Source organism: Guillardia theta, assembly GCF_000315625.1.
Source record: "Guillardia theta CCMP2712 unplaced genomic scaffold GUITHscaffold_30, whole genome shotgun sequence".
Taxonomy (NCBI): Eukaryota; class Cryptophyceae; order Pyrenomonadales; family Geminigeraceae; genus Guillardia; species Guillardia theta.
The window spans coordinates 480,941-501,267 of NW_005434644.1; the positions used below are offsets into that span (position 1 = coordinate 480,941).

Sequence of the window (20,327 nt, forward strand, 5' to 3'; positions counted from 1 at the left end):
CCCGCCGCGCCGCCGGGCCCCGGCCGTCCGATTTCCGAAGCGGCTGAGTTGATCGGCCCGGGTGACAGGCTCGAGTGATGTCTCAGAGCCTGTCTGCACTGTCACACTGATGATCATTTTTGCGGCACCACCGACGGTACCGGCGTCGTTGGCGGCATATCATAACAAGATCATCATCATCATCATCATCATCATTGTCGTCGTCGTCGTCGTCGTCGTCGTCGTCGTCGTCGTCGTCGTCGTCGTCGTCGTCGTCGTCGTCGTCGTCGCCGGCTTCGTCGTCGCCGGCTTCGTCGTCGTCTTCACCTTCTGGTTGTTTCTCCGTGGCAGGCAGTACGAGTTCTGAACCAGCCGAAGTTGTGCGGGAGTCCGTCTGGCATCCGACGAGTGCCAACTTGGCAAGACTGTGAGACTGCTGCAGTGCCAACTTGTTGGCTGCAGCGTCGCACTGGCCGCCCGAGTACTTCCGTACGGTACGCAGTGAGGACCGTACTTGAATCATCATTGCATTCAGTGGCATTCGGACCGTCATCGCTATCGGTCGGACTGCACATCGCCTCCGATAAGCCTGAGAAATGGATTGTTCCTGGTTGCCGAATCCATACAGCGCCAGCGGCATCATCAATGATGACAGTGACAGGCTGCCCCGGTGCATAAGTTTGCCTAAAAAGGCGGTCAAAGCATTGCTGCAGGGCAATACTACAAAAAAATCTGTGTTTTTGCATTATTTGTGATTTACTGATCTGTTGTACATTCCTAGACAAAAGCTCAGGTTTCTACCTCCTCTTGCTCTACACAAAGATGTGCTGCCCCTGCCAAGACTGCATCCTGTTCTCAGCTTCTTCATATCCCGGCTTGCCCTTGATCGCCACCTTGGAAGACGCACGGCGCTCATTGCACAAGCATCTCTGGCTTTCGAGCGTCCTCCACGGAGCCTTTTCTCGATGGTGTCGTCCCCTGAATCCCTGCTCGCATAGGACTGATCTCGGTTTGCTCTAGGATTCGTTCCTTCTTCAGCCTGGTGTGGACGGTTGGCTTCCACTGCTGTGGGCTCTAACGCCTCCGAGGCTTGAAGGGAGGAGAGAATCTGAAGCGAGAAGTCGCACATGAGATTTGCACTGTTGGTGACTGGGCTTACGCATGCCGAGGTGCCCCATAGCTCGATGAAGGCGCTGATGTCTGTTGGCATTACGAAGGCGCTGATGTCTGTTGGCATTACGATGTCGCTGCTCGTCACTGGTGGCATGGATTTGTTTGTGGTGCGAAACACAGGTGAAACTCCGTTTGTAAGCGCTGACCCAACATGATTTCGGGGACCGTGGCAATGCCATGAACATCTCGACTCAAAATCCTCCTACCGGTCAATAATCCTGGGAGTTTGACGCAACCGGTGGGGTACTTATTCCTCTGATCTCGAGATTCTGACGTGTGAGATCGAAGGGGTGTGGTTTTGAAGGTCAACGAGTAAAAAGCTCTTAGGGGAGGTTCTGTGGCTCCCTTACCTGTGGAGATGCGAGGGGCTAGAGCTGGTCTCATAGTCTCATTAGCCCGTCAGCAAGGCCACGGCTACAGCAAAGAGAGCTCAACAGAGTTCTCCGCCCCCCTACCGACGTCTTTATAAACCCCATCCTCTTTCCCTCACCTCCAACTCACTACGTAGCCCAGCTCACTCTTCTACTGTCTTGTGCAACCTACAGAGCTCCTGCAGCTCCTTTTCGTGCCCATCCACTCTCTTCCCGGCCTTGTGCTTCTTGTTTTTTCCTTTCTCGCCTCCATGACTTCTTCTTGCTACCTTCCATCCGCATGCGACGCCACCAACCTCGAGACATCAACACGGAACCCCTCAGGGCCCTCTCGCGCTAAGCAGCTCGCCTGCCTGCAGGCTTCCATCCGCCTCATCCAGTCTGGCAAGGAAGTAATGGGCGCGACGGGAGAAATGATCCAGATGAGATCGGCTGCCGTCAGCAGGAGGATAGAGGACATTGAATCAGAGGAGATGAAGGTGTAGGCTGGGGACACGAGGCAGATGGAGAAAGCACCATCCTTCTGAATGGGAATGTATGTAGAATTAGACTATACATGTATGTAGATTTTGAATAAACCTCCAGGCTTTCGAAAACGAACAAGCACAACATTTGGAGGGAAATGCTGATGAAACAGTCTAAGTGCAGAGGGCTTTGTGGAGTAGAGCAGTGAAAACATGCTTGTGTGTGATCAACGTGTTGTGGTTGTTCAGGAACTTCTCAGCCTCCAGGTGTAACACTTGGAGGATTGGGCTCACCAGACGTGAGTGTCAAAGACTGCAAACCCGCAGAGAGAGATACATGTTCGGTGTCAAAGAAAGGTTGTGATACTTTACTATTATCATCGCATGACTCAGTGACACTCGTGGCGTCACTCATCGCGAACTTGGCGCAAGTTGTTCTATGAAGTATGTAGGATCGCAAAATTGGGCAGCTATCAACATACATTTATGTACATGTTTGACAATACTCTACATACATCATCCCTGGCAACGACGGCAGGCAACCTCGGAGATCTCCAACTGCCTCGTGTCCCCAGCCTACACCTTCATCTCCTCTGATTCAATGTCCTCTATCCTCCTGCTGACGGCAGCCGATCTCATCTGGATCATTTCTCCCGTCGCGCCCATTACTTCCTTGCCAGACTGGATGAGGCGGATGGAAGCCTGCAGGCAGGCGAGCTGCAGGAGAATCGAATCAGGGGTAGAAGATCAGTCAAAAACTCTAGGGAAGAGACCGTGCTATGTCAGGAAGGATCAGGTACCAGTATCGTCCCAGAGGTACGATCCTTGAACCGTTGAACTGAGCGAAGGGGGCAAGATGGATCCTGATCCGATATCCTGTCAAGCCGTGCTGCTGACTGAAGGTACCGTGATTAGGCTGAAATCCCGGGTCCGGGATCCACCAGAGTTGACTAGTTTACTCAAGTTGACATGTCTTCACTGATCTAAGTTTACTACATAGCCTTTTGCAGTCTCACCGACTGTCACTGACCGGGGCGCCGCCGCCGCGCCTAACTGTGGCCAGCCGGGCGGCTAAACCAGCGGCGGTCCCGGCCGTGACTCGCCGCTGAGTGCCAGTCCGACTTCTTTGACTTCCGAGTTTACTTTGACATTACTTTTAGTAACTTATAGTGGCTGTTCCCGGGCCGCGCCGGGACCGGGGCCGGGCTCCCGGCCGCGCCGGGCGGCCCCCGGCCGAGACGGTGAGTCCGGTCCGGTCCGATCAGTGCCCGGCGGCCACAGGGCCGGGGCGGGACGCCCGCCCCGGCGGACTTCCGAAGCCTTGACGTCCGATCCGCCAGGCTCCGCCCGCGATCGGACGCGGCTAGATTGAGACTAGCACGACGGACGGTGGGCCGCACTGCCAGATTAGAACAACTGTTTAGTTTGTAAGAAGCCGCAGGGAAATTCGGCGGCACTGCCGCAGCTTCGCACCTTCAAGTTAGCGAGGCTCATGAAACTAAGTTAGGCTTAGCCGGGCGGTCGCCGTACCGTCACCGCACCGCCGTAGCTCAGTACGGATGCCCGCGATCCCACGGCGAGCTCAGTGCGGCAGCAGTCTCACTTAGTTCATTCCGTGTTAACATTTAGTTCGGCAAGAAGTGCCGGAACGAGCTGGACAGTAGGATGGACCATGGAACCATCGGAAGGTAATCGGACATGGACGGCGATCATCGGATGATTCGACGACCGTGTGAGCAGCACAGCAGATGCTGAGGCAGCCTAAGATTGAGCACTGAGACCAGCAGCGGCAGCGCAGAGTCACGGTCAGCAACCGAAGTCTAGCGCGAGCTTCGCCTCTCTCCTCCCGGCGTCAGTTCTGTTTGCTGGCTTGCATGAAGGCATTCATATCTGCACATCCCATCGTATGAGCCACTTGCCGACAAAGTAGACATCGCATCCAACAAAGTAGACATCGCATCCAACAAAGTAGACATCGCAGCCAACCTGAGCAGATCGTGTCTCGCTTCGAAAGGGCTTCAGGGAGCCACTCTCTCAGTTGCTCCGCTCGATTCTCGTGGGAGGGGTGGGTGTTCAGGAAAGAGATCTACAGGAAGCAGTCACGGCCTTGCCCAGCTGGCGGACTAGTCACGGCGCCAGCAGCCTAACCACCTCTGTATCCTCCAGGGCTCCTCACCTCCTTTAGGCCACGGGCGTTCGCCATCCTCCCAAACTGCTCGAAGACTCGAGGAGCAACCGACGGGTCGTAGAAGCAGGTCTTGGCCAGGATCTGCAGCCCCAGGTAGTCGGCTTCCCGCTCCAACTTCCTGCACCACCAGCTCACGCACACAGCAAGATGCGCTCGGGAGTCTGCCTGGAGTAGGGCAGCTCAGCTCCGAGGACAAACACCCAGTTTGTGATGAAGCGCGCATTGAACAGCATGCTTGAGAAGAAATCGAGCCACATGAGGCTGCGAACACAGCTCACGCGATGAAGCAGAGGGAGAGGGGGGGAGGTAAAGAGAGACCCAGAGTGAGTGAGAGTGAGAGAGGTAGAAAGAGGTAGAGGTAGAGGGAGAGGGGGGGAGAGAGGGAGGGAGAGATAGGGCAGGGAGTGAGGGGGGGAGGGAGGCAGAGAGGAAATGCTTGCAGGCAAGAAACCCCTGCACTACTGACATGTTTGCAAACGCCAGCTTTTCTGCTGCGTGCCTGATCAAGCACAACGTGTGAGTCCTGGAAGTGACAAACCCCAACTGTACCTCGCCAGGACGTGTCCAGCTTCATGCGCTAAGACAGCAGCAAGCGCGTGCTCATCATAGTTGAAGGTTTGGAGAAGACCTTCGAAGACAACCACCTTCCCTCCTGGAAGGCAAGCAGCGTTGACCTGAGGGCTTCGGATCACCTTGAACTCCCATGGCAGGTTGGGGTCCGTCGCCTGCGCTACTCTCGTCCCCACTCTTGTCACCAGCTGCGCGGCAGGGTCATTGGGAGGCAGCACCGATCCGTGCATGAGGAGACGATGAAATTGACTCCTGCCAAAGGCGATCTCTCTGTCTCTGGACATGTCTATCATCCTCCACCTGCTTTCGTCTCATTGTTCGCTAGATCGGAACAACTTTTGGTCACCTGCCGGTGTAAGGAGCCTGATCAAGGTGCACAACGTAGTAGACAACGAAGGATGCAGGAACAAGTGCGATCCATGCCGATGCCCGGAAGTTGCTTGTGTTGCTGCTTCCTGCATCCTCGCCCCTCTTGAAGTGCTTGTAACCATCGCCTTGCGGTCTCCCTGTGAACATGGAACGTGCACCCTTGTAAACCTGCCTTACTTCGATGATCCGCATGTCTCGGAGACGAGGACCAGCGCGGTAGAGAGCAGGCATGGCGGCTCCAACCTTCGCTTGCACCAGCCATGACGCCCGTCGCCCCAGGGCGGCAGCGACACCATGTCCCATGGTGAACATTTCGAAAAAACCCACAAAAACCTTGAGCGTCAGGAGCCCGCCTCAGTGGTATAGGGTTGAAAGGGATGGGCCGCATATTCCCCGCTCCTTCCTCCCCGCGTATCGCATGAGGGACCGACCTGGCGGAGACGCTGCTTGAGCGCTTCGACCTCCCTCCTGCCTCGGACTCGAGGTAGGAGTATCCTTGCCTGCCTCCCGAGTCACGCAGGAGCCTGCCTGTCTTCGGCTGATAGCTCCTGACCCACGGCACTATGCCAGAATCGAGTCCTTCGGAAGTCCTCGTCGCTCAAGAGGAGTTGGCCGTGCACATCTGTGAGGCACAGGAAAAGGTGCAGAAAGACATCATCGCAAAGATGATCTTCGATCCCAGCCCTGCACCCAGACTCCGCTTGGCAGCGGGTGGTGAAGGAGCACCGGCGTCTCCAGCGATCGAAGAGCCATTTGCGCGGGTCTCGGAATCGGCGGAGAAGCGCAATCCTCCAGGTGAAAACCAGGGCGTGCGCAGGAGAGTTGGTATTGGGTGCAACCAACGGCAGGGGCTGAAGGTTGACTCGGACCCTTTGATCTACAGTCCAGTGTCAGGGTGGGAGCAGAACGGGCGAGAAGACGAGGAGACCAACTGCTTCATCCCCTGGATTGATCTATTTCTTCCTGCATCTAGTCCATATGGATTAGACAGAAACCCGCTGGACCAAGTGAAGCCTCTCCGGGAGTGGAATTTTTGAATGTGTGTTACAACATGTGATTTGGGCAGAGGTGGTTGACTTGTGAAAATGATACACGATCTTTCGTTGTACATGCGGTTTCTTGAGATTCGTGATGAATAGAATTCCTTCTTACACTGTGAGATGGTTTTTCTTTCTTCCAAGGCGTCTCTGTTCATCTTTGCACGTTCTGAATCATTGCATTGACAAAGCTCGTTCACTCTCAGTGTCTCGTGGTCGAGCTAGGTTGAACCAGCAGGAAATCCAGGTCGGAAGGCTCTACCCGTCCGCATCCACCTTGATGCAGCAGGGCGTTCGGAGAAGTTAGAAGTGGATGATCAATCAGGCAGGGGAGGAGAAAAATTGAACTTAACGGCTGGCAAGTGCTGTCCTCACTTTCTGAGAGCATTCTTCGCGCGATATCTTTGACCCGTGTTCCAGTCTTACAACACTTGAGGGAGGTTGACACCAGGCTCCAAATCAACTCGCGAATAAAATCGAGTCGAGTCCAAAATTGTTTTGAATAAACCTCTGAAGCAATAAACTCCATCCTCGCAAAACTCACTCACATCTCAGGTTCCTATACGCTACATACCTCTTGTGCCCCTCCGTCGTCCTTAGATCCATAAACCCCTTCACCAGAAGCTGCAGCTCGCACACATGCCCCGCTACCCCCAGCTCCCTCGTCCTCTCCGTCACCACCCGTAGGTTCACCGCCACGTCTCGGTACCCCCCCGTCGTCCGCGCGTCGAAGCTCGGGTCCAGCCTGTTCTTGATCCTCATCACCACGATCTCGGGGTCTCCCAGGATCCGCTCCAGACACTCGCACAGGTCCTCGAGCTGCTCGAAGACGATGCACTGCCGCACCACGTCCAGCAGCCTCGACACGTCGTTGTTGTAGGATCGCACGAGCTTCTCCACCGCCCGGTCCACGCTCTTCATCGGCGCCCATCGGATCCGCTGCTGAAGCTCCTCGTCCTCCTTTGCCTCCCTCCACCCGATACACTCCACCAACCCTTCGCTACCTGAAGGCAGAGCCGGGAACAAGCCCCTCGACTCCTCCGCAAGCTCTTGTACCTTCTTCCGGAAGATCGGGTCGGCAAACACCGCCTGCGCGTACAGCTGGTCTAGCGACACCACCCGCGGGTCCTTGCTCAGCGGCCACACGCTCTTGCTCGGCACACGCAGGGAGAAGGAGCCGCCCTGGCTCTTCCTCAGCATCCACTCCAGCGGGCTCGACGACTCCTCTAGCGGGCTGTCGGGGTCATGCACGCGGCTCTGAGCCAGCCTGGTCGGGACTTGGACCTGCGAGACCAGCTGGCCGATGCGCTCCAGGGTCAGGCGACTGGTTTGAGAGGAAGAGAGAGACTCCCAGAGGTCGTTGTACTTGAGAAGCTCCGACTTGACGTTCTTGAAGGCTCTGTGCAGGTGGAGTTTTCTGCCTATAGTGAAGTACAACCACATCGCTATCAGGGGGAAGTTGCTCCATCCAAGATTCGATATGTCCGGAACACGCTTGTATCCATGGGTGACGAGGCTTGAAACCCCGACCGAGGTGAAGATGCTGTAGAACGGCAGGACTGTCATCATGTACTGCTCTCGAAACTCGATGACCATCCCGAAAGAAAGGTCCCCAATGCCCCATATCAAGCCGCTCCCCGTAGTCTCGTTGCCTACCGCGAAGAAGAAGATTTCAAACACTCCGACCACGTGAAACAAGGACGCGAACATCGTCTTCGGTACCCGTCGATACCCTAGCCTTGCCGTCACTACCGCCAAGATACATACAAGAGGCTGAATTATCGAGATCAAAATCGCAAGGATGCGAAACACTAGATATTGTACGTTGAAGTACATCCGTGCCCCCCTGTACGCCTCGCCTTCCTTGCACACTCCCATCCCCGGCCTCTCTCTGCACGAGAAGCTCGTCCAGTCCTTCCACGCCTTCCCCGACACACTCTCTACTTCCTCCCCGCTCCCCACCGGCCGCTCCAGTATCGAGAGGTTGAAGGCGATCGGGTCGTAGCCCGCCAGCTGCTTGTCAGGGTTGAGGCTGAAGTGCCAGCCGTTGGCCTCCGCCGGCGGAGCGAAGAAGAAGTAGAGCGTGTTGTTCACCGTCTTGGTGGACGCCGGGGATCGCTGGTTGCAGCTGTCAAGCATGAGAGAGAAGTTGGAGACGGAGGCGCTGGGAATGGAGGCGCGAGGAGCTTGATCGCGGTATTCTTGTATGTGCAATCTTGCGACGTAAACTGAAGTAGCTTTGTTCTCGAGGAATCCACTGACATTGAGGGATGCGACGTACATGTAAGTGAGAAAGCCCGCGACGGCAAGAAGAACGACCTGCGTTGTCACCTTTTGTAACGTATTTTTGACAGGGTTGGAGGAGAAGATGACGCTCGAGGTCATGGTATTCTGTATCCCAGTAACGATGTTTCGTAGCTTCTCGTCCATGATACCCCCCGGGTACTTGCCCTTGTACTTCATGAAAGAGCTCTGTGGACAATCATCACACTGCTCAAATGTCTGCATCCTTCCCTGTGCTCGGCTCAACCCTTCTTGGGTCGATTCAATTGACTCCGAAACTTGGCTCATGCTGACTTGGATGGAAACGTTTTCAACCTTGGAGCAAACCTTTTCTTTGCTCCACCATGCCCTCTCGTACCTCAGTACCTGCTTCACCCCTCGGTACCGCAGCCGCCGCTCCCGTGTCGATAGCACATGCATCCCCATCACCCCCAGCCGCAGCTCGCACACATGCCCCGCTACCCCCAGCTCCCTCGTCCTCTCCGTCACCACCCGTAGGTTCACCGCCACGTCTCGGTACCCCCCCGTCGTCCGCGCGTCGAAGCTCGGGTCCAGCCTGTTCTTGATCCTCATCACCACGATCTCGGGGTCTCCCAGGATCCGCTCCAGACACTCGCACAGGTCCTCGAGCCGCTCGAAGACGATGCACTGCCGCACCACGTCCAGCAGCCTCGACGTCTGCCCATCGCACAGGCGGAGGATCTTGTCGATGGCGCGGTCGACGTTCTTGATTCTAGGCCATTCCACGTGTCTCATCAAGATCACGTCCCCCCGGATGTCCTCCAGCCGCACGTACTCTCTCTTGTCATCCGCGCTCAGCCGTAGCGGGATCATCCCCTTGGCCTCCGCCGCAAGCCCCAGCGCCTTCTCCCTGAAGATGGGCTCTATCAGCACCGCGTGCGCGTACAGCTGGTCCAGGCTGTTGACCGGCCCCGCGGCCGATCGCTGCTCTACGACAAACGTCCCCTTTTGTACCGTCTCTGTGAGGCTTCGACCACTCCCGTAGAGCGTGTGCAGCTGCCTCAGGCTCGACCTCGCCTCAGCGTCTTCTGCCGTCTCGTCGTCTGCCCTCGCCACGCGCTCGGCCATCGTACTTGTATACTCCCTCACTTGCTTCGACAGGTGCTGGATCGCCTCCTTGCTCCTGTCTGCCAGCCCTTCCCACTCCCTACAAAACGCCGCCCGATCCCCCGCGATCATCCGCTCCCCCCGGTACACCAGCGCCCGTCGCAGCATCAAGACCATGCTCAGCACGATGATCACGATGATGCTCTGATACGACACCAACCACGCCCCTGCTGCACACGCGTACACCACGTTCGAGAGCAGCCCCAGCTCGATCGCCGACGACTCGCTGTACAGGAGCGGCCCGGGGAACAGAAGCACGTCCTGCCCAGCACCCCCGTCAGTCCCCCTCAGCCGCCTAGAGCTCGTCGCTCCCCGCCCTCCCGTACCTTGACCGCGACGAGCAGAAACAGAAACGAAGGTGTCCCAAGCATCGTCTTGTGGTAATCGCCCCGTACCTCCAGCCGAAGGAATATCAGCATGTTGCAGGCCGCGTCGAGCGCTCCGAAGAAAACAAAGATCTGGAGCCCCCCCAAGCCTCATGTCAGCTCCATGCTCCACCCCGACCTCCCGCCTGACTCACCTTGTTCACCCACTGCACTCTGTCCAAGGCTGCTCCGATCCCCGCCATCAGCAGAGCAAGCGGAGGGAAGAACCAGCTCAGCAGCTCCAGACGCGCATCCCAGCCGCACGACACGTTGCTGGGTATCGCGCGCGGCTCTAGGATGACATGCATCGAGCTGATTGATGGGAAGAAGAAGTCTTGCTGCCGGAGAGCTGCGACCTCGTATATCCTCACCACCAGCCAAGGCACGGCCACGAGCAGAGCGATGAGCTGACCGGCTCTCGAGGTCATGAAGGAAGTGATGGGCTCCCATGAGAAGACAGACAGGAGGGGATCGTGACGGTAGACGTGCCTGTCCTTCAAGGCAAGGTCCATGAAGTTACCGGGCTGCTGCGTGTAGTTGCGCACAAAAGCATCCAGAAAAGACGCGTGATTGACCTCGATGATGGTCGAAAGTGCAATTTCAGTCCTTGCATCCACGGGCGACGCCGTTTCAATATCATCATTCTGACTTGTGTTGCTCATGGTCATTTTGTAAATGATTCCATCCTTGTCATGAAACTGCTCAAGCAGTTTTGTGGCATGTCAAGGTCGTATCTTCTTCTGAAACCCCATGAAACAACTAGCATTGCTGTCTACCTGTAAAATATGTCAATGATGAAGCTCCGTTCTCGTCAGATGGTCATGATAATTCAACTTGAAGCAAGCATTCCTGTTTCCTTTCCCAATAGGGTTCTGCGCTCTTCTTGAGAGTAAGAGGCTTGTAGATGAGCAGGCAAGACAAGTTTGTCCACAAATAATTCTAACACCCTGATGCGATGAGCTCGTTCCTTTTCGTTCTTTCAATCCCCTCCCCTGTTTCCACCCTCTGAGTATCTTCTCGCAGTGGTGCCAAACAGCTCCACTTGACCCTTCTCAACGCATCTTCTCGCATCCTCTCTTCACAAGTTCCTCGCCTCGCCTCGCCTCTCCTCTCCTCTCCTCTCCTCGCCTCGCCTCGCCTCGCCTCGCCTCGCCTCGCCTCGCCTCTCCCCTCCCCTCCCCTCCCCTCCCCTCCTCTCCTCTCCTCTCCTCTCCTCTCCTCTCCTCTCCTCTCCTCTCCTCTTTTCTTCTCTTATCTCATTTCCATCCTAATTCATTCTGCATCAGCGCTGGCTATGGTCGACTCTCATTGCGATCATCCCGTCAAGCCCCCAACCCCTCATCTTCTGTTCCACACCACTGTGCACTTCGGTATCACCGGTACTTTTCCCCTTCCAGAGATGGGGTATAGGGTGAAGCTTTACTAGAGGTCAGCAAGGGCCAGACCACGGGTACTTTAGTCTATATTTTGCGGGGGTGGAGGGAAAAATATCAATTTATTGGAAACGGCGGTACAAACAAATTAGTTTTAAGGGGTTCCGCCGTACCAGTCAGAGCGGGGGAATATCATTCTAAAACCCCATTTATAAAATGTAAACCAATGGGCCCCACGTGATCCAGTCACGGCTCCGGTACCAACTTTCCTTTTTACTCAACATCGATCACAGTACAGCTGTTCGAAGTGACTGAAGTTTTTACTCACCGCTCCCAACCTGGAGGGGGTAGACAAAAAGGCGAACCTTCTACGTTCTGAAAGTGCAAAGTACCCGTCCGGATGTGGGAAAAGGCTCTGTGAGAAACGGGTGGGGTCATTACACGGTAAATCATCGTAGTGCCGCAAGGGGGGAACAGGGGTAGTCGCCGGAAGAGGGTCGTATCTAACATGGTCAGGTGACAATTGCGGCAACATGGCCATGAAGCAACAGCAGCTCTGATGTCAGCAAGTGTCATAGCTGGCGAGAGGGAGCATGGTTGCAGACAACTTGATCCGATCTCACATGAGCATAACGACCTTCGTATGACCCAGGATCCAGAAAGGCTCGAGCCCCTGAATGAATCAGGCTGCGACCTTTCAATCGAAATCGCGGACAGGTTTGAAAGCGAAACGTCCTCTCACGATGATTTCATCGAGAGATCTGGCACTAGAGACTACAACTTCATATTCTCATTGCTACCAGGCTCGACAGGAGAAGATTCTTTCAGTTGGAGACGAACCTATGCTTACACATACACGCAGCAGCCCGGTAACTTCATGGACCTTGCTTGGAGGGACAGGCACGTCTACCGACACGATCCCCTCCTGTCTGTCTTCTCATGGGAGCCTATCACTTCCTTCATGACCTCGAGAGCCGGTCAGCTCATCGCTCTGCTCGTGGCCGTGCCTTGGCTGGTGGTGAGGATATACGAGGTCGCAGCTCTCCGGCAGCAAGACTTCTTCTTCCCATCAATCAGCTCGATGCATGTCATCCTAGAGCCGCGCGCGATACCCAGCAACGTGTCGTGCGGCTGGGATGCGCGTCTGGAGCTGCTGAGCTGGTTCTTCCCTCCGCTTGCTCTGCTGATGGCGGGGATCGGAGCAGCCTTGGACAGAGTGCAGTGGGTGAACAAGGTGAGTCAGGCGGGAGGTCGGGGTGGAGCATGGAGCTGACATGAGGCTTGGGGGGGCTCCAGATCTTTGTCTTCTTCGGAGCGCTCGACGCGGCCTGCAACATGCTGATATTCCTTCGGCTGGAGGTACGGGGCGATTACCACAAGACGATGCTTGGGACACCTTCGTTTCTGTTTCTGCTCGTCGCGGTCAAGGTACGGGAGGGCGGGGAGCGACGAGCTCCAGGCGGCTGAGGGGGACTGACGGGGGTGCTGGGCAGGACGTGCTTCTGTTCCCCGGGCCGCTCCTGTACAGCGAGTCGTCGGCGATCGAGCTGGGGCTGCTCTCGAACGTGGTGTACGCGTGTGCAGCAGGGGCGTGGTTGGTGTCGTATCAGAGCATCATCGTGATCATCGTGCTGAGCATGGTCTTGATGCTGCGACGGGCGCTGGTGTACCGGGGGGAGCGGATGATCGCGGGGGATCGGGCGGCGTTTTGTAGGGAGTGGGAAGGGCTGGCAGACAGGAGCAAGGAGGCGATCCAGCACCTGTCGAAGCAAGTCAGGGAGTATGCAAGTACGATGGCCGAGCGCGTGGCGAGGGCAGACGACGAGACGGCAGGAGACGCTGAGGCGAGGTCGAGCCTGAGGCAGCTGCACACGCTCTACGGGAGCGGTCGAAGCCTCACAGAGACGGTACAAAAGGGGACGTTTGTTGTAGAGCAGCGATCGGCCGCGGGGCCGGTCAACAGCCTGGACCAGCTGTACGCTCACGCGGTGCTGATAGAGCCCATCTTCAGGGAGAAGGCGCTGGGGCTTGCGGCGGAGGCCAAGGGGATGATCCCGCTACGGCTGAGCGCGGATGACAAGAGAGAGTACGTGCGGCTGGAGGACATCCGGGGGGACGTGAGCTTGATGAGGCACGTGGAATGGCCTAGAATCAAGAACGTCGACCGCGCCATCGACAAGATCCTCCGCCTGTGCGATGGGCAGACGTCGAGGCTGCTGGACGTGGTGCGGCAGTGCATCGTCTTCGAGCGGCTCGAGGACCTGTGCGAGTGTCTGGAGCGGATCCTGGGAGACCCCGAGATCGTGGTGATGAGGATCAAGAACAGGCTGGACCCGAGCTTCGACGCGCGGACGACGGGAGGGTACCGAGACGTGGCGGTGAACCTACGGGTGGTGACGGAGAGGACGAGGGAGCTGGGGGTAGCGGGGCACGTTTGCGAGCTGCGGCTGGGGGTGATGGGGATGCATGTGCTATCGACACGGGAGCGGCGGCTGCGGTACCGAGGGGTGAAGCAGGTACTGAGGTACGAGAGGGCATGGTTGGCAAAGCGTGGTACTTGGTCAATGTCGGAGCTGGTAGAGGAAACGAAACTTTCATCAATCCAAGTCAGCATGAGCCAAGTGTCTGCGTCGTTTGTTTGGAGTCAAGAGGGAATAACGCAGTCCGAAGCGATAATACAGATGTATGAAGCTTCCACTGAATGCCCACAGAGCTCTTTCATGAAGTACAAGGGCAAGTACCCGGGGGGTATCATGGACGAGAAGCTACGAAACATCGTCACCGGGATACAGAATACCATGACCTCGAGCGTCATCTTCTCCTCCAACCCTGTCAAAAATACGTTACAAAAGGTGACAACGCAGGTCGTTCTTCTTGCCGTCGCGGGCTTTCTCACTTACATGTACGTCGCATCCCTCAATGTCAGTGGATTCCTCGAGAACAAAGCTACTTCAGTTTACGTCGCAAGATTGCACATACAAGAATACCGCGATCAAGCTCCTCGCGCCTCCGTTCCCAGCGCCTCCGTCTCCAACTTCTCTCTCATGCTTGACAGCTGCAACCAGCGATCTCCGGCGTCCACCAAGACGGTGAACAACACGCTCTACTTCTTCTTCGCTCCGCCGGCGGAGGCCAACGGCTGGCACTTCAGCCTCAACCCTGACAAGCAGCTGGCGAGCTACGACCCGATCGCCTTCAACCTCTCGATACTGGAGCGGCCGGTGGGGAGCGGGGAGGAAGTAGAGAGTGTGTCGGGGAAGGCGTGGAAGGACTGGACGAGCTTCTCGTGCAGAGAGAGGCCGGGGATGGGAGTGTGCAAGGAGGGCGAGGCGTACAGGGGGGCTCGGATGTACTTCAACGTACAATATCTAGTGTTTCGCATCCTTGCGATTTTGATCTCGATAATTCAGCCTCTTGTATGTATCTTGGCGGTAGTGACGGCAAGGCTAGGGTATCGACGGGTACCGAAGACGATGTTCGCGTCCTTGTTTCACGTGGTCGGAGTGTTTGAAATCTTCTTCTTTGCGGTAGGCAACGAGACTACGGGGAGCGGCTTGATATGGGGCATTGGGGACCTTTCTTTCGGGATGGTCATCGAGTTTCGAGAGCAGTACATGATGACAGTCTTGCCGTTCTACAGCATCTTCACCTCGGTCGGGGTTTCAAGCCTCGTCACCCATGGATACAAGCGTGTTCCGGACATATCCAATCTTGGATGGAGCAACTTCCCCCTGATAGCGATGTGGTTGTACTTCACTATAGGCAGAAAACTCCACCTGCACAGAGCCTTCAAGAACGTCAAGTCGGAGCTTCTCAAGTACAACGACCTCTGGGAGTCTCTCTCTTCCTCTCAAAACAGCCGCCTGACCCTGGAGCGCATCGGCCAGCTGGTCTCGCAGGTCCAAGTGCCGACCAGGCTGGCTCAGAGCCGCGTGCATGACCCCGACAGCCCGCTAGAGGAGTCGTCGAGCCCGCTGGAGTGGATGCTGAGGAGGAGCCAGGGCGGGTCCTCCTCGCTGCGTGTGCCGAGCAAGAGTGTGTGGCCGCTGAGCAAGGACCCGCGGGTGGTGTCGCTAGACCAGCTGTACGCGCAGGCGGTGTTTGCCGACCCGATCTTCCGGAAGAAGGTACAGGAGCTGGCGGAGGAGTCGAGGGGCTTGTTCCCGGCTCTGCCTTCAGGTAGCGAAGAGTCGGTGGAGTGTATCGGGTGGAGGGAGGCAAAGGAGGACGAGGAGCTTCAGCAGCGGATCCGATGGGCGCCGATGAAGAGCGTGGACCGGGCGGTGGAGAAGCTCGTGCGATCCTACAACAACGACGTGTCGAGGCTGCTGGACGTGGTGCGGCAGTGCATCGTCTTCGAGCGGCTCGAGGACCTGTGCGAGTGTCTGGAGCGGATCCTGGGAGACCCCGAGATCGTGGTGATGAGGATCAAGAACAGGCTGGACCCGAGCTTCGACGCGCGGACGACGGGGGGGTACAGGGACGTACTTGTGAATCTACGGGTGGTGACGGAGAGGACGAGGGAGCTGGGGGTAGCGGGGCACGTGTGCGAGCTGCAGCTTCTGGTGAAGGGGTTTATGGATCTAAGGACGACGGAGGGGCACAAGAGGTATGTAGCGTATAGGAACCTGAGATGTGAGTAGGCAAGTTTGGGTGAATAGTCCTTCAAGTATGTATGTCAGGTAATGAATCAGTGAGTTAATGTACTTGATCGTCACAGTGAACTTGTGACTCGGAACGCCGGCACCGCCGCGCACCAGTCAGTCCCGTGACTCCTTGCCGCCGCGCAGGCCGGGCGGCCCCGCGCTTCAACCCGGCCCGGACTCGGGAACCGGGAACCGGGTGCCGGCCCGGTTACCCTCATCCCCATCTCAACCCTTGACTCCTCTTGCCATGCTGTCGGGCACTTTGATTGAGTTTAGGATGCCCGCGAGCGCGCGGGAGGGAGAGCATGGAAGAAGAAGGACATGGAACGTGAGGAGGAAGAGGAAGGGAAGGAAGCAGGCAGGGGAAGAGAAGGAAGAGAAGTGTGAGAACAGGGTGGTCAACAATGAAGGAACAGGGCAGTTCGACACGTCAGGGGAGTGAGCGGAGCATGGGAGGTGGGTAGGGTCCTCGTAGCTGAGGAATCAGCGAAAGAGCCATATGAAGTAGAGGAGAAGGGGACTAGACCTTTACAGGAGCACGAAGGAGCGAGGCAGCTCGATCGTTGGACGAAGCGGGAAGATATAGTTGCCCAGAGTTCTTGCTGACGGTCAGTTTCAGCCAGGGAGGAAGACGGCTAAAAATGGCGGAAATGAGCTTCGGCAACCGGCGAAGCACTGTACTCGTGATCTCTGATTGACCTGACTTATCTGAGCTTGGCGATCAGGCCTACCGACGCAGCGAAGAAGGAATGCCGTCGTTCAACCCTGTAGCTTTCTTTCAGGTCCGTACGTTGTCAGCCGGGCATGCCGAGCCTGAGTTTGATTCCGCAGGGATGTATAGCGTCAAGGCCCGATACTCTGCATGTAAGACTCGGAGCGGGGCTCAGTCTCCACATGGTGAAGTTTTTCGTGCTAGGACAAGGCTCCGCTTGTCGTCGACTTCCCCGACAGGCCTTCGAAGATGCTTGCTGCTGTTCTTCCAGTGAGATCGCGCGAGCAGCCAGCTGAGTGACTTGATCTCCTCACCCCCTGCTTGCAGGACTACGGCTCAGCCAAGAGGTTCAAAGTTCAGGTTTGACCAGCTACAAGTCGGTTGGCCACTGACCGTCCGGTAGATGGTCGACCTGCCTCGCCTCCCAATGGGCAAGCTGAAGTCGACTGAGGTCTTGCCATGGCAGCTCGCGTCCTCTACAGGCGTGACCGCTCCTCAGGTGCTGGTAGAGGTGCATGCGGCTGGTGTGAACCCAACGGACTGGAAGCAACGGAAGGTCAGTGCTATGTACAGTGATTGGTGGAAGGGAGGGAGCGTACAGGGAGCGGACGATCAAGCTCGGAGGAGACGGAGAGTGAGAGGACGATGATGCTTGTTGGTGGCAGGGAACTCTTTCGCAGATCTTTCCTCTCACCCTCCCCTGCATCCTGGGCATCGATTTCAGTGGCAGGGTAGTGCGTGCTGGGGAGGATGCTTCTTTCTCCGAGGGAGACGAGGTGTTTGGGCGGCAGACCCTCCACCGTATGACGGAGCTCAATGGCAGCTATGCTGAGTACTGCATCGTAGATAGTCAGGACATCTTCCACAAGCCAGAGAACCTGAGCCACAAGGAGGCTGCCGGGGTGCCGCACGCTTGCCTAGCTGCGTACGCGTGTCTAGCACGAATCGGAAAGCTGCTGGAGAAGAGGACAGCGATCGACAAGGCTGTCTTCATCCTCGGAGGCAGCGGAGGCGTCGGGACGTTCGCGGTCCAGCTCGCGAAGCATCACTTCGGGTGTTACGTCATCGCAAGCTCCTCCTCCAAGAATGCCGAGCTGCTGCGATCGCTGGGAGCTGACGAGGTGCTGGACTACGAGGACCCCGCATTCCTCAAGAGTATGGGGTACACCAAGGTCGATGCGATTGTGGATTGTGTGGGAGGAGACGACTACTGGGTGGCGTTCAAGCCGAGCCTCAAGGCGGATGGAGTCTACGTGACGCTGGTGGGGAGTGAGAGGCATTTAGCTAACGACAAGAGCATCGACTACACATTAGCCTTGCAGATTCAGGCGGATTATTTCATGCGGCAAATCTCCAACAGGATAGGAGCTGCACAGAACTACCACATCCTGACCGGATCGCAGCTGCAGAGCAGCGACCTGAAGATCATCGCGAGCCTGTTGGAGGAGGGGACGCTCAAGGTGGTCCAAGAGAAAAGCTTCTCCCTCTATGACATCGCGCTTGCGCATGAGCTGTCGGAGACTCGCCATGCAGTCGGGAAGATTGTGATCGAGATCCGAGCAGAGGAGGAGGGGAGGAAGAAGTCGGAGGAGGCGGAGAAGGGGGCGAGCGTGGGGGCATCCAAGACGAACTCCAAGACATCCAAGGTCAAGTTCAACCCAACGAGCGTCCCTGAGCATGATTCAGAGGATGAGTTTGAAGAGTTTCGCCCTCCTCCTCTTCCGCAGCAGCAGCAGCAGCAGCAAGAGGAAGAAGAGCAGCAGAACTTTTACGGAGCCCCCGGGATGATGTGGAGCCAAGGCCGGGAGCTGGAGAGGAAGCAGGCTTCCGCTGCTGCTCCTCCCGAGCTTGCGCCAAGCTCGGCTCATGATCGGATGTCAGGAACGAGCTTGCGGCAGCCTGACACAGGATCTGCCTTGAAGATGCGGCTAGAATCACTTCAGCGAGAGGTAAATGATGGAGGGAGGGGGGAGGAGGAGGAAGGGAAGGGGAAGGGAGGGAGGGAGGGAGGAGGAGGAGGAGGAGGAGGAGGAGGAGGAGAGGAATGGGGAGTAGGAGGAAGAGATTTGTTGACAAAAGGCAAAAGGTCTTTGAATCGACGAAGAGGGTTCAAGACCTCAAGAAGCAGACGCTCTTGTCCTCCGCCAAGGCTGATGAGACTCTCGGACACTTTCCTTCTGCCGCCGCAGAGAGCAACGGGAGCGTCTCGAAGCCCATCCTGAGGCAGAAATTTCGCGCGGAGGAAGAGGACGAGCAGGAGAAAGAGAGCGAGAGGATGAGGGAAGATGGGGTCTACAGCTCGGACGTGAACAGGAGAGAAAACGGTCATTCCCTGGTGCAGAAAGCTCAAGCGTTGAACCTGAGGGAGGAGCGAGTAAGTTCGGAGGGAGCAGAGTGGCGGGAAGGGTCTTAAAAAGCAGGAGGAGGAAGGGGGGGAGTGGTGGTGGGAAGGACCAGGAACAGGAGGAAGGGGACGAGGAAATTTTCACTAGGTTGCACAGGTATTGGAGCCCAAGGGAAGGGCAAGAGACCTCGAGGTTGGTTGCATGAAATGACAAGCGAAAATGCTGCGAATGAGGAGAGGGTGATTGTAGTTCAATGGCGTTATCGGTGCTGCTGGTGCTGCTGTATTCATTTGATGATGATGATGATGATGATGATGATGATGATGATGATGATGATGATGATGATGATGGCATTGTCTTGTCCAATTCGACAAATCAAAAGTGCTTGCCATGGACATAATCTTTCTCACCATCCTCGTTGCTTGCTGGTTCTCCTCCGTCATCCTGTGACCAACTGCTTACCCTACAGAACCCCGTCCACATGCTTGTGAGCCGACAAGGAGCTCCTACTTTACCTCGAGAGGAGGAAGAGGAGGAGGAGGAGGAGAGGATTGAGAAGCAGGAGGCAGCTCCTGTCCGCAAGAGGAACGGGAAGAGGGTTGAGGTGCAGCCCATCCCGGAAATTTCTATCTTGCGCAGCAATCAGCAGCAAGAGGAGGAAGAGGAGGAGGAAGGGAAGGAGGAGGGCGGGGGTCATGAGCACCAGTTCTCATCCTCATTCCTGGATTACCATGCTCTTGCTCAGCGGCAAGCGGAGGAAATGCGATTGAGGACGATGCAAATGAACGTCAAGTCTCGTGAAGGGGACGAGGACGAGGACGAGGACGAGGAGGACGAGAGGAGGAGGATGGAGGACCCCAGGCTGCGAGTGAGCTGGCGAGATGAAGAGCGGACTGCCTCGCAGGCGAAGCGCGAGCAGGCAGTGCAGCGACTGAGGGAGATGATGGGCGAGGAGGAGCTGCCGGCGGTGAGTGGAAAGCTCGTCGGCTGCTGAGCGCCTGACTTTTCTTGCAGCCACCCGAGTTTGGCGGGAGAGAGCAGCTGGGAAAACCTCCGTCGATCCTGAGAGACTCGGTCTTGGTGGGGCGAGGAGAGGAGGGGAGAGGAGAAGAGTGGGGAGGGGAGGGGAGGAAGCCCTTTCCGCAGCCTGAGGTTGAGGAGGAGACGATGGGTCGCTCGAGCTTTGCTGGTTGGCCTCTTCCCTTCCCCTCTCCTCTCCTTAAAAAGGTATATATCATGCGTCTCAACCTGCTGATACTGGAGAGCAGGTTGGAGACAGGACTGGGGAAGGGCAGGATGTTCGAGCCTCCTAAGCAGGAGGAGG

General features: G+C 56.7%; 6 protein-coding genes across 6 annotated transcripts; 2 read left to right on the plus strand and 4 right to left on the minus strand.

Annotated features, from left to right (window-relative positions):
• Window positions 1-82: 82 nt before the first annotated feature.
• On the minus strand, window positions 83-1,189 carry GUITHDRAFT_107711 (hypothetical protein; the record flags this gene model as incomplete). Its single annotated transcript, XM_005833428.1, has 2 exons — window positions 83-663; window positions 781-1,189. 2 exons carry the CDS (start codon window positions 1,187-1,189, stop codon window positions 83-85), a joined length of 990 nt encoding a protein of 329 aa, XP_005833485.1.
• A 2,682-nt stretch (window positions 1,190-3,871) lies between these two features.
• On the minus strand, window positions 3,872-5,426 carry GUITHDRAFT_107712 (hypothetical protein; the record flags this gene model as incomplete). Its single annotated transcript, XM_005833429.1, has 6 exons — window positions 3,872-3,973; window positions 4,164-4,340; window positions 4,376-4,436; window positions 4,627-4,674; window positions 4,725-5,045; window positions 5,092-5,426. The coding sequence occupies 6 exons, from the start codon at window positions 5,424-5,426 to the stop codon at window positions 3,872-3,874; spliced, it is 1,044 nt and encodes a 347-aa protein (XP_005833486.1).
• An 86-nt stretch (window positions 5,427-5,512) lies between these two features.
• GUITHDRAFT_152390 (hypothetical protein) lies at window positions 5,513-6,273 on the plus strand. The gene has a single exon (XM_005833430.1). It carries the CDS (start codon window positions 5,678-5,680, stop codon window positions 6,149-6,151), a length of 474 nt encoding a protein of 157 aa, XP_005833487.1. The 5' UTR covers window positions 5,513-5,677; the 3' UTR covers window positions 6,152-6,273.
• A 37-nt stretch (window positions 6,274-6,310) lies between these two features.
• GUITHDRAFT_152391 (hypothetical protein) lies at window positions 6,311-6,671 on the minus strand. The gene has a single exon (XM_005833431.1). The coding sequence runs from the start codon at window positions 6,537-6,539 to the stop codon at window positions 6,354-6,356; it is 186 nt and encodes a 61-aa protein (XP_005833488.1). The 5' UTR covers window positions 6,540-6,671; the 3' UTR covers window positions 6,311-6,353.
• Window positions 6,672-6,691: 20 nt separating this feature from the next.
• GUITHDRAFT_107714 (hypothetical protein) lies at window positions 6,692-10,595 on the minus strand (the record flags this gene model as incomplete). The annotated part of the gene is made up of 3 exons (XM_005833432.1): window positions 6,692-9,823; window positions 9,889-10,020; window positions 10,083-10,595. The coding sequence occupies 3 exons, from the start codon at window positions 10,593-10,595 to the stop codon at window positions 6,692-6,694; spliced, it is 3,777 nt and encodes a 1,258-aa protein (XP_005833489.1).
• Window positions 10,596-17,085: 6,490 nt separating this feature from the next.
• GUITHDRAFT_70530 (hypothetical protein) lies at window positions 17,086-18,214 on the plus strand (the record flags this gene model as incomplete). Its single annotated transcript, XM_005833433.1, has 3 exons — window positions 17,086-17,214; window positions 17,324-17,920; window positions 17,981-18,214. Coding segments are annotated over 3 exons (960 nt in total), but the record flags the coding sequence as incomplete, so codon positions are not given.
• Between the last annotated feature and the right edge of the window lie 2,113 nt (window positions 18,215-20,327).